Here is a 17,418-nt window from a genome sequence, read left to right on the forward strand (position 1 = left end):
GGTGTGTGTCGGGAATCCTAGTCACGATTATCAAGTCCGGCACACGAAAGCAATAAAAGTAAGCAATACGATTATTGAAAGCAAGCAACAAGCAACAACAAGCTTTTGGATGAGAAGCGGTTTTTCATTGACTAGCACCTCTCAAAGAGGGAAATTTGATTATTTGGTCCTGGTAGCAGGATACATTGAATTTACAAGTTTAGTTCAGAATAGCGATATACCTATTTATGGAAACCTATTCTAAAACTACTAAGAAAATACTTACTACAAATGTACAAGGAAAATGAAATTACATAAGCATAAATAAATCTAAGGGCTCGAGTGTGCGGATCGTCACACTCTCCCCCACCTAATCTGTTGCCGCCCTCGGCAACACAAAAATCTTGAATGGTGCTTCCGTGAGACATCCTCGGTGAGCTCTGACTGTCCATGCGGTGTTGGGGGTTGGCTTGTACAACTCGGCTTGAATCTGCGCTTCATCCCAAACAATGACTGGCATCTTCGTCCCTTCAAGGATAGGCTGGAGTTCCTTGACATAGAAGCTGCCGAACATCATGTTCTCCAAGTCCACCACATGCTCCTTGTCTCTCGGGAAAGTCCACTTTGCCGCTGCTTGAAAAGAACTCTTTCGGGCTTTCTCCAAGTACTGGCTCCAACGGACCTTCATCTTGTCTCTCGTCACTTCAACACCTGCATTCAAGGGTAAGTGAGTTCTCCAGGACGCCGAATCAGCATTTCGGCGCGGCCCCCTGATGGTACAAGGCCTTCTCTCTTGGGTCGATCGACCCGCAAACCAGGACGTCGATTCAAGACATCGACGCGGCCCCCGATGGTACGAGGCCTTATCTCTTGGGTCGATCGACCCGCAAAACCCAGGACGTCGATTCAAGACATCGACGCGCCCCCTGATGGTACGAGGCCTACTTCTTTGGGCATCTCTGCCCTCATTGTCTACTCCTCCGTGAGGGTGTAGACTCTTCTTTCGTCCCCCAGGCCACTTAGCATCGTAGTTAGCCTGGGTCTTGTTCGCCCTCGGCTCCACCGAACCTTTAGGCATTCTCCAAGGTCGCATCCCTTGTTTCGCACATCGGTATCACCCTCATAGCCGAAGTTCGATGCTGCCCCTTGTCTTCGTCGCCATCTACCGTATTCACTACGATAGACCCCATTAGTAGCATCGATCCGTCACTCGGTTTCAATACCACCAATGCTTTCAAAGAACGCATCCCGAGTACTAACTTGAAGTCATCCAAATGAACGGTGGTGAAGTCGAGCTCCCCCGCCCACTCACCCACTTGGACCGCGACCTTCTTAGCCACTCCTTGGACGCGTCTCATTTTCCCATTGACCGGCTTTAGGCAACTGTTAGCATCCCGAAACTAGCCCCAACCGATCGGCTTCCTCTTTCGTAACAAAGTTGTGGGAGGCGCCCGAGTCGATCAAGGCTCGTGCTTGCTTCCCATTCACCATCAAGTCCACGTACATGAGCCCGTTGGATTTCTTGGCGGAGGAATCTTCGTATTTCCCCATCGCGCTGATCCGTTGAAGTGAGCCCATCCGTGGTTGGTCTTCACCATCACTCGAGTCTTCGTTACACTCTTGGTGATAGTTGGCCAACGCCCCATCAAGATGTTCTTGAGCCCCTTTCGGCATCTTCTTGAACATGGCATTGAACTCCGCTTGGTTCGGACAATCGGCCATCTTGTGAGGACCCTTGCACACAAAACACGCGAACGGTCTCTTCGTTGTGGAAGCAGTAGAGTTTCCCACCTTAGAAGACGAGCTTGAGGGCGAGTTTGTAGTGCTCGCCGATTGGGCTTGACTTCCTTGTGAACGGAACCGACTGTTCCCAACTGAAATGGCGCTGCTTTGTGGCCTTTGTCCATTGTACCCACTTTGTGATGCACCCATATTCCCCGTTGATGCCACAACTCTTGGTGCCTCTCGCTCTCCGTGAAAGTCGAGTAGGCGCTCCGCAGCCGATATGGCCGAAGACAGAGTTTTGGGATTCTGCCTCATGACCTCTTGTTGTGCCCACCTCTTCAACCCGTCAATGAATTCGAATGTCCTATCCGTCTCGGACATTTCGGTAATCTCGAGCATGCACGCTGAGAATTCCCTCACATATTCTCGGATTGATGTGGTGTGCTTGATTTCCTTCAACTTCTTCCGAGCAACAAACTCCGTGTTCTCGGGGTAGAAGTGATCCTTCAAGATCTTCTTGAAGTCGGCCCACGATGTCACCGTAATCGTGCCCGCATCGATTTCCTTGTACCTAGCCCTCCACCACATCTTGGCATCGTCGACTAGATACATGCTTGCCGTGACAACTTCCGCGTCTTCGTCGAGCCCACTTACTCGGAAGTATTGCTCCATATCGAAGATAAAGTTATCCACCGCTTTCGAATCCCTCGCCCCATCGTAGGCACGAGGTGGAGGTGCCTTCACCTTATGGCTCCCCACAGATTTCCCGTCATTGGCCACCGCTTTCACAAGCGTGGCACATGTGTTCTCTAACATCTCAACCTTTCGATGCAGATGATTGATCTCTTCCTCCCGATCGTCGGGGATCGCACCACTGATCGCTTGGATGCGGGAATCCATCCCGTCCACCTTCGTCTCAAGGTCGCAAACCGTCTTTTGCAACTCCTCGAGGCTCGCAGCCATCCGCATAACGATGCTCTCGAGTTTGGGAAGCTTGACGTCGATTGTGTCCATTAAGGCATCCACTCGGTCCTCGATTGTTTCGCCCATTTTCTCGATCTCGATAAACAAATGCGGCTCGCCGACGCCCGTCCGAAGACCGGGCTCTGATACCAAATGTCACGGTCCGCTACTTTTGCCGGACCGTGGCGCGCACCCTTGCCCCTTCTCAAGGCAAGATGCAAGCGACAAGGCTCTACGTACTAGTGAGGGATCGCCCACTAGCACGATACTCGGGTCTCGGGGGTGTGTGTCGGGAATCCTAGTCACGATTATCAAGTCCGGCACACGAAAGCAATAAAAGTAAGCAATACGATTATTGAAAGCAAGCAACAAGCAACAACAAGCTTTTGGATGAGAAGCGGTTTTTCATTGACTAGCACCTCTCAAAGAGGGAAATTTGATTATTTGGTCCTGGTAGCAGGATACATTGAATTTACAAGTTTAGTTCAGAATAGCGATATACCTATTTATGGAAACCTATTCTAAAACTACTAAGAAAATACTTACTACAAATGTACAAGGAAAATGAAATTACATAAGCATAAATAAATCTAAGGGCTCGAGTGTGCGGATCGTCACACACAGCCATCACCACATTTCTTATCTTATCACACGTTTGTACCCTTTTTACACACAGACTTCTATCACGCAAAACCCTTCACGTTTCTCATTAGTATCACACACAACTATTAGCTCCATTAGGAACTTTACCATATATTATTCTAACATAACTATTATGCACATACTAACTTCAACAGAGACTCAACCACAATCAAATCTATTATAATCACCATACACATTAGGCACATATTTACCGACTCCACATTCCCGTACTCGGTGACTGGCTTAAGCACAATGGGGCCAAGATTTTGAAATGAGGGCGCCTACTCACCCAAAATCTAGCATTAGCTCGGGCTCCCAATATACATACACCAGGTTCATTTTATTAGACTCACTACGTTCATTAGATTCATTTGTTACAGGTTCCAAAATCGTCGCTCTGATACCACTTTGTGACACCCCCATATACCGAGGAGCCTTAACTAGACCTTCCTCAGCATATAAGGGCATCACCATCTCGGTTGCCCGAGGTAAGTAATCATCAAAAGTCGATAAAAGAACAATTACAGTTATTTTACAAGTGTTACAGCTAAACTAACAGATGAAAGATACAACTCATCAACTATATACTACTCTTGTCATTACTCGTGAGGACTCGTCCCAACCAGGACTCCAGCTAGCATCCAAGACAGCACCTGCTAAGACGGACTGCTCACCATAAGGGATTACGACAGACACAACAAGACAAACAAGACAAACCACACAAGGTCAGTAACTAAGGCAAGACACAACAATCAACTATCAACATATTACAAACACAACCAAACACACACACAGTCACAACCACTCTAACCAAACTCCGTCACCGACTGTCCACTGGACCAGCCCTGCCAGTGGGGGACCGCAGCCGTTCCCACTTAAGCCCCGCTCATCATACCGAGCGATAACCCTGTCCCATTAATGTGCACATCCCCTCCCGTGGCGGGTTCCACGAAGGGCGAAACTAGGGCGTGAAGCTACTCCCGCAAGTGACTCCACTCAGCCGAGGACGCACCTCGAGAACCAGAGACAAACAATCACAGACAGCTGCATCACAACAACAACCAACAAAACAGTATACACCAACCGATTACCATAACACTCAACCACAAGATCATAGCAAAGGTATAACAACGACCGACACACTAGACAACCAACAGAAACTGAGTAGACGAACCTACCTTTGCGCGACTGCAGCGATTCCACGTCCACACACGCAACACCCATCAATCAAGCAACACCTAAACATACAATACAATCCTCTATCACTACCATTCTAACCCTAACTAAAAACACAATGACAAAGATGATGATGACGACATACCTACTTGTAGAAATCTGGCAAAGAGACCGCTACCCGACTCAAGCAATTCACTCCTATGGCACAAGCATCCTTAAAGGCTCTCATGGGATGATCTATGGTTAAGAGAAGAGGAAGAGACGACATCTAGGTTTAGGGAAAGAGGCGGAAATGATTTGCGGTTTTAACAAAACACGACTATAAACCCTCGCTGGAAAGATGCTACTCGATTGAGTAACTGACGTACCGAGTGGCCCCTACTCGATCGAGTGCCCAAGCTACTCGATCGAGTAACCTCTACTCTATCGAGTACCACTCATTTCTAAAGGCAATCAAGACATAAGGTAACTCTGGCACGTATCACTAAGAGCTATTACCTGCCCCCAAAGTCGGTCAACGTCGGTCAACGAGCCCCTAAAAGGATGGGTATTACAGATAGCTTTTTGAAGTTTACACACATAGTCGGGTTTTTCCGGGTCAACAAATCCGGGTGATTGTGTCATAAAAACATAGTCATGTAACTTACCTTGTAGAAAAGCATTGTTTATATCCAATTGGTGAAGATGCCATTTTTGAGTTATGGCAATGGTCAAAATAAGTCGAATAGTAGTTGGTTTAATTATCGGACTAAAAGTTTCAGAGTAGTCGATGACAGGTCGTTGATGAAAACCTTTGGTAACGAGTCTCGCTTTGTGTTGTTTAATACTTCCATCAACGTTGTATTTGACTCGAAAGACCCATTTGCATCCAACAATATTGGGGGCTTGGGTTTTGGGTACGAGAGTCCAGGTTTGGTTGCATAAGAGAGCCTGATGTTCCTCGGTCATAGCATGCCGCCATCGTGGGTCAATAAGGGCTTGTTTGGTCGTTGTTGGGGTGGTATGAACCGAAGAAAGTGTGGCTGTCTTGGCTGTTTTAAAGTACTTTGGTTTGGGTTTTATGATGTTGTGACATAGTCCAGTGACAACACGGTTGCTAGGAGGTGGTGGTGGTGGTGGAGGTGGAGGTGGTGAGGAGGTGACAGGAGAGGAGAGGGTAGATGAGGGGGTGTGGGAGGCGAAGTAGGTGTAGAGGGAGGTTCGGTGTTGGTTGTGGCAGGCAAAATAGGCGAGTGTCGTAGGGGTGTGGAGGTGGTAGGGGTCGTGGTATTTGGAGGGGGTGGAGGAGGTGGTGGTGAGGCAGCTGTGGTGGGGTCGACTAAAGGAGGAAGGATAAGAAGGGTTAGGATACACCACTTGTCCGGATAGGGTAGAGTCGAGGGAGAAGTCTTGGTGAGCTCGACATAGGGAAATTCGGTTTCAATAAACCGGACATGACGCGAGGTGTATAGTCGTTTAGAAACGGGTTCAAGGCAGAGGTAAGCACTTTGGGTTGTAGAATATCTAACAAACACGCAAGATTTCGATTTGGGTTCGAGTTTGTGGTTGTTGTAGGGTCGGAGCCAAGGGTAGCATAGACAGCCAAAGGGCCGAAGTTTTTGGTAATTGGGATTTTGAGAGAAGATAATTTTGTATGGAGAGTCATTGTTTAATGTGGTGGATGGCAGCCGATTAATTAAATAGGTGGCAGCGGAAAAGGCGAGTGGCCAAAACGTGAGGGGCATTTGAGCTTGAGTTAGGAGGGCAAGACCCGTTTCGACAACATGGCGGTGCCGTCGTTCGGCAAAGCCATTGTGTTCGGGAGTGTGAGGTGGGGAAGTGAGGTGGTTTATGCCCGAGTTAAGGAGGGTAGGCGTGAGTTTTTTGTATTCGCCACCATTGTCGGAATAAAATTGTTTAACTGGTTTCTTAAAGTAATTCTCAACAATGACTTTGAATTGTTTAAAAATTAATAAGGAGTCGGATTTGTTTTTAATTGGATATAGCCAAAAATAATGAGAAAAGTGGTCGAAAAATATAATGTAATATTTGAATGAGTCATAAGACGAGATAGGTGAACAACAAACGTCGGAGAAAATAAGGTCGAGTGGGGCGTGTGAAGCTAGCGTTGAATCGGAAAACGGAAGCTTGTGACTTTTATTAGTTAAACAAGCATTACAATGTAAAAAGGTTGAAATACGAAAATTAAATGCTGAATTTAATAGTTTGAGAGTAGCTAAAGAAGGGTGTCCTAAGCGTTTGTGCCACAAGCTGATAGGGTTGGAGACGGCTGAGTTTGCGATGGGATTTGGTGGAGACGGGTGCCATTGATAGGATCCGTCATGGTCCTTGAAGAAGGTTCGCTCCCGTCGTAGTTTCCTTAAAACAAAAGGAAGTTTGTGAGAAAAAGGTAGTGGCATGATTATCGAGACAAAATTAAGAAACGGAAAGTAAGCTGCGTGAAATAGTTGGTGCAACAAGCACATTATTAAAAATAAGAGTGTGAGTAGGAGTAGAGATAGAGTATGAACCAATATGAGTGATAGAAAGGGATGAGCCGTCGCCGATAATTAAGTCATCGGGTCCATCATAGGGTTGGTGCATAGATAGAGGTTGGAGGTCATTCGTGACATGGTGTGAAGCTCCGCTATCGATAAGGTAAGAAGTGTTGGGTTGTTGCGAGACGGTGGCAGTATGGGCATAGGGTCGGTTTTGGCGAGGTGGTGGTGGAAGGAAGACAACATTCGGGTAGTCGCGTTTAAAATCGGGGCAACTACTAATAACATGACCCGTAGCGCGACAATATTGACATTTCCCTTTGAATGGTTTGGGTTGATTGTCGTAGTGGTCACGGTGGTTGTTGTTGTGATAGTAGGGCTGGCGGTTTTGGGTTGGAGTGTGGGTGGCAGTAGGGTGGTGGGTTGTGGACTGGTGTGGCCGAGAATGGTTGGGGTAGTGACGGGTTACAGTCGCATGAGCAGAGGGTGTGAAAGGTGAGGTGGTGAGGTTTTGGATCCATCAAGGAAACCGAATAAACCAAAGCCTTGAAGGAGTCGGGTTATTTGGAAACGCCAAGAACGATAGGTCGTAGGGGTTAGTTTCGTGCAGGTTGGGAACGAGATCGATATAAGAGGTTTGTTGGGTTCGTCGATGTTAGGAACGAGATTGTTGGAGTTGGCCATGGGTGTTTGTTTGTCAAATGCAAGAGTGAGAAGAAGAATAGTTAGGATCGTAAGTCGGAATGATACCATGTAAAGTATTGGTTTCAATTGATGAATTATATTAAATGAATGAACTAATTACAAAGCTTATGAATTTATACTAACATAGGTATTAACAGTAAGCTATAAGCAAGGTAACTAAAGGCTAGAATCTAGGGTTAGTTATTAACAAATATTGACTAGTTACAACATGTGCTAATTATCTAGTTGTTATGAGGTTGTTGCACAGTAGACATTGAGCTAAAGTGAACTTAGACTTTGTCATTCATATTATTAACATCGTGTAGCCTCATTTCCTCCTACAACTACATTTCATATAAAAATATTATCATTTCAGCGTTTTAGTAGTGTTTTCTAATAGAATAGAGAACCAATTATGATGGTTTTGAGTCTTTATTACGCTTATCAAGCTTACATTCATTTTTTTTCCTAAACTCGGCTCAATTTCAGTTCGATAGAGATTGATCAGGTTTTTAGGTTACTCATATTGAGTGATCGCCTGTTATCAACTCAACACATTTAAGATCGGTTTTTCGAATTCAAGGTTTTTTTCCACGCCAAAAAATGTAAACGAGACTGGTTGGTGTTTCCCCTAATACAACTTTAAAAGCCCAAGGGCTCATTAATAAGCACTTAGTAGCAAGTGCAGACACCACAATCAACATTCAGAAGTCGATGATTATAATAGAAGATATTATGAAGCTTCTTATTTAAGTTTCGTTTTGAAATTTCCCCAGTTAAATGATTAGTGCTAGAGTGAATAAGACATTCAACAGAACCGCATTAATAAAGATTTTGAACAAATGCTTCTTCTTGGGATCTCAGTTTGGTGTAGTGTTGGAACTATGCCCTAGAGCAATCGTTATGAAACGTTTTTGAACAAATTTCATACATTGTAATTATTAATGGAGATTAATAATTAGATGGCTTTTTCTTATTATCTTATTAAGGTATTAATACGATGATAAGTCCTTGATTAAACTGGTATATTTGACATCATAATGGAGATTATGATAATGAGAGTCGAGTATTATAAAGTTTAGTCTAAAAGTGTTCTTGGTCGTTGGATCATCAGAATGGGACTATGATAATCCGGATAGACCAATATATTGATAACGGCACTCATAAGATGAGTATTAATGGATCTCATTCATTAAGTTATAATATAGATAATGCATATGGAGATATGATTATTAAACGTGATCAACAGTGAGATTTTCCAAATGGTTATTATTACCTATGCACTGTCAATATGGAAATTCTCTTAAGGAATAGTTGTATATTTTATCCTTTGACCTGAGATCATCATTGTAGTTAATAGACTACTTATTGTACTTAGATACCGGACACCTAGTGTGTAAAAATGCTAGTTGAATGGTCATTGGGTATAATTGAGTACCTATGCAATTAATGATGAGTCAAGATGGAATCCGTCAGCTCAAGGTAATGAGTTTGAACTCTATGTTGTCATTAATCTTAGTGGTCATATCAAAAACCTTGGCCAGGGTAGACGAATGATTTAAGAAAGGAGTTTCTTAAAGTCATTCCCGACCAATAATGTTCGACATGTAACATAGTGGTCGTCTAGTGGGGGTTGACAGTCAAACCATACCCTAGGACGATCCGGAGTTGGAACGACGGAGGGAAATAAATACAGTGTCCTTTACCAGGTTCTAGTACAGTGAATATTGGTATTATTCACGCTATCCGGCCGTCGGGGAGTGTTGTTAGACGCCAACCTCGATTAATAGTTAATGAGATTAATTATTACCGGTTTAGTGATGAACCTATGTGGTCACACACTTACGGTCGGTATTTAACGTTTACAGTTATTTAATTTATTATGAGATAATTAATTAAATAATCTCGACGACATATTTTTATATTGTTCGCTAACACGAAAATATAGTTAATATCGGAAAGACATTTATATGAGAAGTGGATCGAAAGTATTACTTTGATCTTAACGGGACACGTGCTATTTGATGGTACTTGTATTCCTTAGCAAGACTAAGGATGTGTCATGGTGAGTTGGCATACATATCCATGAAGCTACGTGTACCTTATTGTGATGAATTCTTAATGGTTAAGAAAATGATTCACCTAAGGCTTGCTTATTGGCCAAGAAATTCCTTGCTATAAATAGTAAGGTTTCGTTGGTTTTATAAGGTACACATACAATCGGAAAGAGTTCCGATCCCGCATACTCTCATAAATATAATAAAAGTGAGAAAAGTGTTTTCTCTATATCCGAGGTGGTCTCAAAGGTTGAGAACGTTAGTTTATCTACCGGTGTGGATACACTAGAGACTCCGTATTTTCGGGGTTAGACCAATTTTATTGTCTACACATAAAGTATGTGTCCCTTTATCCAATTTTACAAGTTTTTAAATGCAATAGGTCTCAGGAGGACCGCGTTTCCGTCTTCCGCTGCTACATGTGATGTGCCACGGTCCCTTCATGTAGAAGTTACTTGAACAACAAGGGCAAGAGTAATACTGTCTGCTTAGACGATCCTCGCCCTAACTATAAGCTCTCATTAATCATAAACTAATATATTTGTGTCTCGAATATTAGTACAGCTAATTAGACGTCAATCACCCCAAAAATAGCAGTACTCCCTTGCTCCCTAAATCCAGCCCCACTCTAAGAGACTATAACGTCAGAGTATGGCTGTATGAGACACCCATTTAAGAGACACATATCTAAGAGACCAAATAGTATGAGCGTGTGACAATATGAGGTGACCATAACCTGAAATTAGTCTAAGATACCACAATTTGAAAGAAAACAGAAGTAACTAATCCCTTGGCTAAATAGAAGTACTAACGCCTGAAAAGAGAAATACTTACTAAGCTTTTTTATTGGTTTATGACCGGCGTCGTGTTCAACAATTTGTATACAAATATAAGTAGCTATCGTATTAGAGGGAAGGTTGGACTTGGCAGAGTAATAGAAAACAATGTCACAAAGAAATAAACAAACTTTGAAAGATACAGAATCGATGGAGTTAATAGTTTGAGCTGATGGAAAAAAAAAGTGTAGATCTAAATCTGCCAAATTTAAATGAATAACAGTAAATGTTAAAATATAATTCACACACACACATTTACTTAGTCATATTTCATTTTGTTGTTGAGTCAATGTTCCTGGCTATCTTTCAGGGAGCATTCTGTTAGGATGAATAAGTCATGGGGTGTTAGTTAGTGGAGCTAGTGGTGTTGCTGTTTTGTAGGCATGATTTCAGTCATGCATAGTGGAGTCAGGCAGAGGAAGCAGGGAGTTAGTTGTCGATGTTAGTTTGCTATTTAAGTCATTGTATTTGCTCAGTTTTATTCACTCAATCAATACAGAAAATCTTCCTCTGCAAATTCTTCTTTTAAAATCATTCATTCAATTTACAACATTGTGGTATCGGTCTTTAGGTTCGTTTTAGGGAATATTAACATCATGTCGACCAATGGATCAAGCTCCAATGGCCTCTCCTCTTTGCCCATTTTCAAGGGTGTCAAGTATCGGTTTTGGGAATTGAAAATGAAAACATTGTTCAAATCTCGGGAGAATCGTGGGAACTGGTTGAGACAGGGGTTTGAAGACAAAAACCTGCGCAGGAACCGCATCAAGCTCTCAAGGACAAGAGGAAGAAAGATGCTAAGGCTCTGTTCATACTCCAACAGGCCTTAGATGAGGAGATCTTTCCTCGCATTGCTTCTGCAACCACATCAAAGGAGGCCTGGCATATTCTGCAGAAAGAATATGTAGGTGATAAGAAAGTAGTCAAAGTAAGACTACAATCCTTGAGGAGGGAGTTTGAGACTGCCCTCATGAAGGACAAAGAAACTGTGCAAGAGTATTTGTCCAGAATGACTGAAGTGGTGCAGCAAATGAAGGCATATGGGGAGCAGATGACAAATGAGCATGTGGTGGGGAAGATTCTAAGGAGTCTCACACAAAAGTTTGATCATCTTGTAGCAGCTATTGAGCAAACAAGTGATCTGGACACTTACACACTTGATGAACTAATGGGTTCACTTCAAGCTCATGAGGAGAGGCTGAACAAATCCTCAGAACAGAAAGAAGAAAAGGCATTCCAAGTCAAGGATGACTCTTCCAAGGAAAAATCAAATCAGTTCCATGGAAGAGGTAGAGGCAGAGGAAGAGGAGGCTACAGAGGCAGGGGACGTGGAAGATTCTCTGGCCAGTCATCTGAAAGCCAAGAGCAAAAATCAAGGAGCTCATTGAAGTGTTATTATTGCAACAAGCCTGGTCATAAGGAGGTGATTGCTGGAAAAAGAAGAGAGATCAGGAAGGTGAGCAGGGAACTGCTGGCAAGGCAAATTTTGCAGAACAGGAGGAGAAACTGTTCATAACAACACAAGGATCACAAGTCAGAGAGAATGATGTTTGGTATATTGACAGTGGGTGCTCAAACCACATGTCAAGTACCAAAGCATTGTTCAAAGAGCTAGATGAATCAGTCAAGAGCAAAGTCAGATTGGGAGATGATAAACAGTTATCAGTAGAAGGAATGGGTACAGTGGCTGTCAAAACTGAGCAAGGTAACATAAAGCTTCTGCACAATGTTCAGTATGTACCCTTGCTAGCCTATAATCTTCTAAGTGTAGGCCAACTACTGTACTGTGGATATTCTGTGATTTTTGATAGTGAATCCTGTGTTGTGAGAGATAAGAAAACAAATGAAATTGTGGCTAAGGCATTTATGGGTAGAAATAGAATGTTTTCTTTGGATTTAACAAAGAAAATAGGGAATGCATTGACTGTCAAGGGAGATGATGATGCTAAACTGTGGCATTTGAGGTATGGCCATCTTAATATGCAGAGTTTACAATTATTAAGAAACAAGGAGTTAGTGAATGGTCTGCCTAGGCTTGGTAGTCTTGATGTCTGTGAAGGGTGTGTGTATGGAAAGCATTGCAGGGCTTCATTTCCAACTGAAAGTACATGGAGAGCCAGTGAGTGTCTAGGGCTACTCCATGCTGATTTGTGTGGTCCAATGGAGACTGAGTCATTAGGTGGAAGCAAATATTTCTTGCTTATCACTGATGATTTCAGCAGAATGAGTTGGGTCTATTTCCAACAAACCAAGTCTGAAGCATTTGGGAATTTCAAGAAGTTCAAAGCCATGGTAGAAAATCAAAGTGGGAAATTAATTAAGGTTTTGAGGACTGATAGAGGGGGAGAATTTGTGTCTAAGGAGTTCAATGAATTCTGTGAAATTCATGGAATTAAAAGGGAGCTAACTGCACCCTACACCCCTGAGCAAAATGGAGTGGCTGAGAGAAAGAACAGGACTGTGGTGGAAATGGCAAGGAGCATGCTTAAGGCAAGGGGATTGCCAAATGAATTCTGGTCTGAAGCTGTGGCAACAGCTGTGTATTTGCTGAACATTTCACCAACAAGAGCTGTGGCAGACATGACTCCTTATGAAGCATGGAGAGGCAGAAGACCAAGAGTAAGCCATCTCAAAATCTTTGGTTGTGTTGCATACTCTTTATTAAATTTGAGAACCAAATTAGATGACAAATCAATTAAGTGCATCTTTATTGGTTATGCAACTCAATCAAAGGCTTATAGGCTGTATGATCCAACTAATAAGAAGGTCATAATTAGCAGAAATGTTGTTTTTAATGAGGAAATTCAGTGGAGTTGGCAGAAAGAGTTAACCAGTGGAGAAAATCAAAGGGTGTTCGCATTTGAGAGCTCAAATGAACAACCACATGAGGAGAATGGTAACAATACTACTCCACCAGGAAGTAGCAGCAGCAGTGATTCAGAGACACCTGAGTCATCTGAATCATCTGATGATTCACCTCCAAGAAAGATGAAGTCACTAACCGAGATATATGAAACTTGTGGGTTTGCTCTTATGACTGCAGAACCCTCAAGCTTTACTGAAGCCAAAGAAGCAGAAGAATGGCAAGTTGCAATGGAGGATGAGATCAGGTCAATTCAAAAGAACAAGACTTGGGATTTGGTTGATCTTCCTGCAGGAAAGAATGTGATTGGTCTGAAATGGGTTTTCAGGACCAAATTCAACACAGATGGAACAATTCAGAAGCACAAGGCTCGTCTGGTAGCAAAAGGGTATGCACAGGTTGAAGGCATTGACTTCAGTGAGACATTCTCACCTGTGGCAAGGTTTGAAACTGTTAGGGTCATTCTGGCTTTAGCAAAGACAAATCAAGTCTTCCGTATCAATTTGATGTCAAGTCGGATTTCTAAATGGTGAGTGCAGGAAGAAGTGTATGTTGAGCGACCACAAGGGTTTGTCAAAGAGGGTGAAGAAAACAAGGTCTACAAACCGAGGAAAGCCTTGTATGGATCAAAACAGCTCCAAGGGCCTGTACGGCGGATTGATCATTTCTTTGCAAAGGATGGCTTTGAAAGAAGTGAAAATGAACCAACACTATACATCAAGAGACATAAAGATCAAGGTTTCTGGTTGTAGTTACGTATGTTGATGATATCATATACTTCAGCTCATCTCAAATACTCCTAGAAAATTTCAAGAAATCAATGATGGGAGAATTTGAGATGACTGACTTAGGTTTGCTACAATATTTTCTTGGCCTAGAAGTGAAACAGGGAAAGCAAGGCATATTTCTGAGCCAAAGAAAGTATGCTCAGGATTTATTGAAGAAGTTCAAAGTGAAGGAAGATGATGTAGTCACACACAATGAATACAAATGACAAGCTACAAAGAAATGATGGAACACCAAGTGCAGATGAGAAGCTGTATAGAAGTCTTGTGGGTGGCCTGAACTACCTTACTCACACTAGACCAGACATTGCTTACTGTGTCAGTGTGGTGTCAAGGTATCTCCACAATCCAACAAGACAAAGATATGGGAGCCGCTAAGAGAATTCGAAGTATGTAAGGGGGACGATTGAGTATGGCATCCGGTATACTAAGGCGAAAAACTCAAGCCGGTGGGTTACACAGACAAAGGATCGGCAGTCCATTGATGACAGAAAAGCACCACAGGTCCGTGTTTAGCCTAGGTACTGGGCCGTCACTTGAGTTCAAAGAAACAGGAGACAGTGGCACTGTCATCCTCAGAGGCAGAGTATGTAGCAGCTGGTGCAGCAGGTAGGCAGGCTGTCTGGCTGAGAAAATTGCTGGCTGATCTTGGCTATGAGCAGAAGGATGCAACTGAGCTATGGTGTGACAACAAGTCAACCATAGCAATGACAAAGAATCCGGCATTTCATGCTAGGACAAAGCATATTGAGATACGATCATTTCATCGTAGAAACTTGTGAATGAAGGAAAAGTTGAGTTGCAGTTTTGTGGAACAAATGCTCAGAATGCTGATTTGTTCACAAAAGGATTGTCTCAAGCAAAGCATCAGTTCTTCGTGGAAAGGATTGGAGTTGGTGTGTCTGAATTAAGGGGTGGTGTTAAAATATAATTCACACACACACATTTACTTAGTCATATTTCATTTTGTTGTTGAGTCAATGTTCCTGGCTATCTTTCAGGGAGCATTCTGTTAGGATGAATAAGTCATGGGGTGTTAGTTAGTGGAGCTAGTGGTGTTGCTGTTTTGTAGGCATGATTTCAGTCATGCATAGTGGAGTCGAGCGAGAGGAAGCAGGGAGTTAGTTGTCGATGTTAGTTTGCTATTTAAGTCATTGTATTTGCTCAGTTTTATTCACTCAATCAATACAGAAAATCTTCCTCTGCAAATTCTTCTTTTCTGAAATCATTCATTCAATTTACAACAGTAAACTCACCATTGAAAACCAAAATTTAGAGGATAAGAGAAAAAGCGACTTACTAAGATGATGCTAAATGCAAGAAGTTCAGGAGACTGTAGACATGTTTAAGGTTCAACTCTTTGATACACAACTTAGTTCGAGAGGGTTAAGCATACAAAGAGGACCTATACTTTCACTTCTATCTTTCAAACTTTACATTCCCTTTCTGCTATACGCCAACCTGTGAGAGATAGTAGTGACATACCACCATAGAAACCCGACCTAAGCAATCACCAAACTCAACCTTCACCACCAGCAAAGGAAGCCATTTTCTCCATCATTGTTTCATCTTTGTTGTGGCTTCAATCACCCTTATCAAGCCACCCATTCTAAAATCATCATCATCGACAATCTCTATAACTTCCACTCCATGATCTTCAGTGTCATTATGTTCATGGACTTGCATTGATATCGGATCTCATTCTGTAAGCTTTAGTATTTTCTGCCCTAAGCATCTAACCCTGGGGAATGAGAACTTCTGGTTTCGTTCTTAGTAATTCGATCATTCTTTCAAATAGAGTATTATAGCTAAAATGAGTAGAATGAGAACTGATGACTGATGACATGTTGAACAAAAGCTAAAGAAATTTTGAGGCATGGAAAGATTTGCAGATAAATAAATAAAGGAGAGATCAAAAGAAAAGGACGCTCGAGGAACGATGATGAAATGAGGGGCTAGATCCTTATTGCTAAACAATCAATGTTTGGGTCCATATCGCTAAAGAAAATGGAAGTTTAGGTTCTTTTTGTATGGTTTGAGTTCGACACGTCTATATTGTGGGACATTTTTGGTTTTTAACTAAAATGTTGTAGTAATAATTACTCCCTCTGTCCCGGTCATTTGTTGTCCTATTTCATTTTATGGTGTCTCAGTTAATTGTTGTCCTTTCTATTTTAGAATTGCATTTGATGAACAATTTGATCATTCACACTCAATTTGTTCCACTTGTCAACTTATAATTGGCCCCCTCCACTTTCCTTGGTCTTTGTGCCAAAACCAAAGGACAACAAATGACCGGAACGGAGGAAGTACATGTGGTAAATTTACATGATTCACACATACGAGGCCATGAATGTCGATCTAAGGTTGTCTTCAACTTTGATAACTGAAAATAAGTTATTACTGTTTCATTGACAGGTACAATGAACTGACAGAAGATCACATGAACGCCACAACATCAACTCAAAATGCTAATGGATATGCACAAGGATGGATGCTTTGATTCAATAATCCAAATTCCTTATTGTAGACCCTATCTTCCATTTTCGAAATACTCGATTAAACAGTGATGCAAATAATTTAAACAGTATTGGAGTTTTACTAGTATACATTCAATGATCCAGAACTTGTACAAGCTGCAAATAAATCATTGCATAGTAATATCTTGTAAGAAACCAAGGAAAAATTGGTATAGGGTAACAGTGATAATGATCGTAAACTTGGATATCAATTGATTCACGAAGAGCGCCCTTTCCTTAAGAGTATTTAGATCTTATTTCATACCTTGGGTTACACGAAATCCCTTGTAGGATATGACGGTTGAGGCCCTCTTCATCTAGGCAAACATAAAGAGATTACTTAATGGAGTTTTATCAATTTTATTTTGCTAGACAAAATCTGAAAATTATAAAGTTGATTAACTAACTTCCTTCTTATTTATACATGACATACATGTAATGATAAGTTTGTTAAAATAGGATAAACATGTTTGTTACGTTTCAAACAAACAAACACAAATAAAACTACCAAAGACGCATGCAAAGAACACGCGCGAATAAAGGATGCAACTATCCCCAGGGGCGAAGCCAGGATTTTAAATCTGGGGTAGCAAATATAATAAGCGTAAAATTATTTAAAACCATATGAAAATCTCAAAAAGTGTCTTGCATTGCATATAAAAAAACTCGAATTCAAACTCAACTAAACAGTCGTTGAACCCAACAAGTTTAA

General features: G+C 42.0%; 1 protein-coding gene and 1 long non-coding RNA gene across 2 annotated transcripts in view; both read left to right on the forward strand.

Annotated features, from left to right (window-relative positions):
- Positions 1-16,943, forward strand: part of LOC141633370 (MADS-box protein CMB1-like) — an 85,318-nt gene extending 68,375 nt beyond the window's left edge. Inside the window, exon 8 of the mRNA XM_074445859.1 lies at positions 16,606-16,943. Within this exon, the coding sequence (XP_074301960.1) occupies positions 16,606-16,690 (85 nt within the window). The 3' untranslated portion in view covers positions 16,691-16,943. The remainder of the gene's footprint in view (positions 1-16,605) is intronic.
- Positions 9,852-16,422, forward strand: LOC141633373 (uncharacterized). Its single transcript, XR_012538142.1, has 2 exons — positions 9,852-10,761; positions 15,435-16,422. It is a non-coding gene; the product is annotated as an uncharacterized LOC141633373 (long non-coding RNA).
- Positions 16,944-17,418: the final 475 nt, after the last annotated feature.

The sequence above is a fragment of the Silene latifolia genome, chromosome Y (genome assembly GCF_048544455.1).
Source record: "Silene latifolia isolate original U9 population chromosome Y, ASM4854445v1, whole genome shotgun sequence".
Classification (NCBI taxonomy): domain Eukaryota; kingdom Viridiplantae; phylum Streptophyta; class Magnoliopsida; order Caryophyllales; family Caryophyllaceae; genus Silene; species Silene latifolia.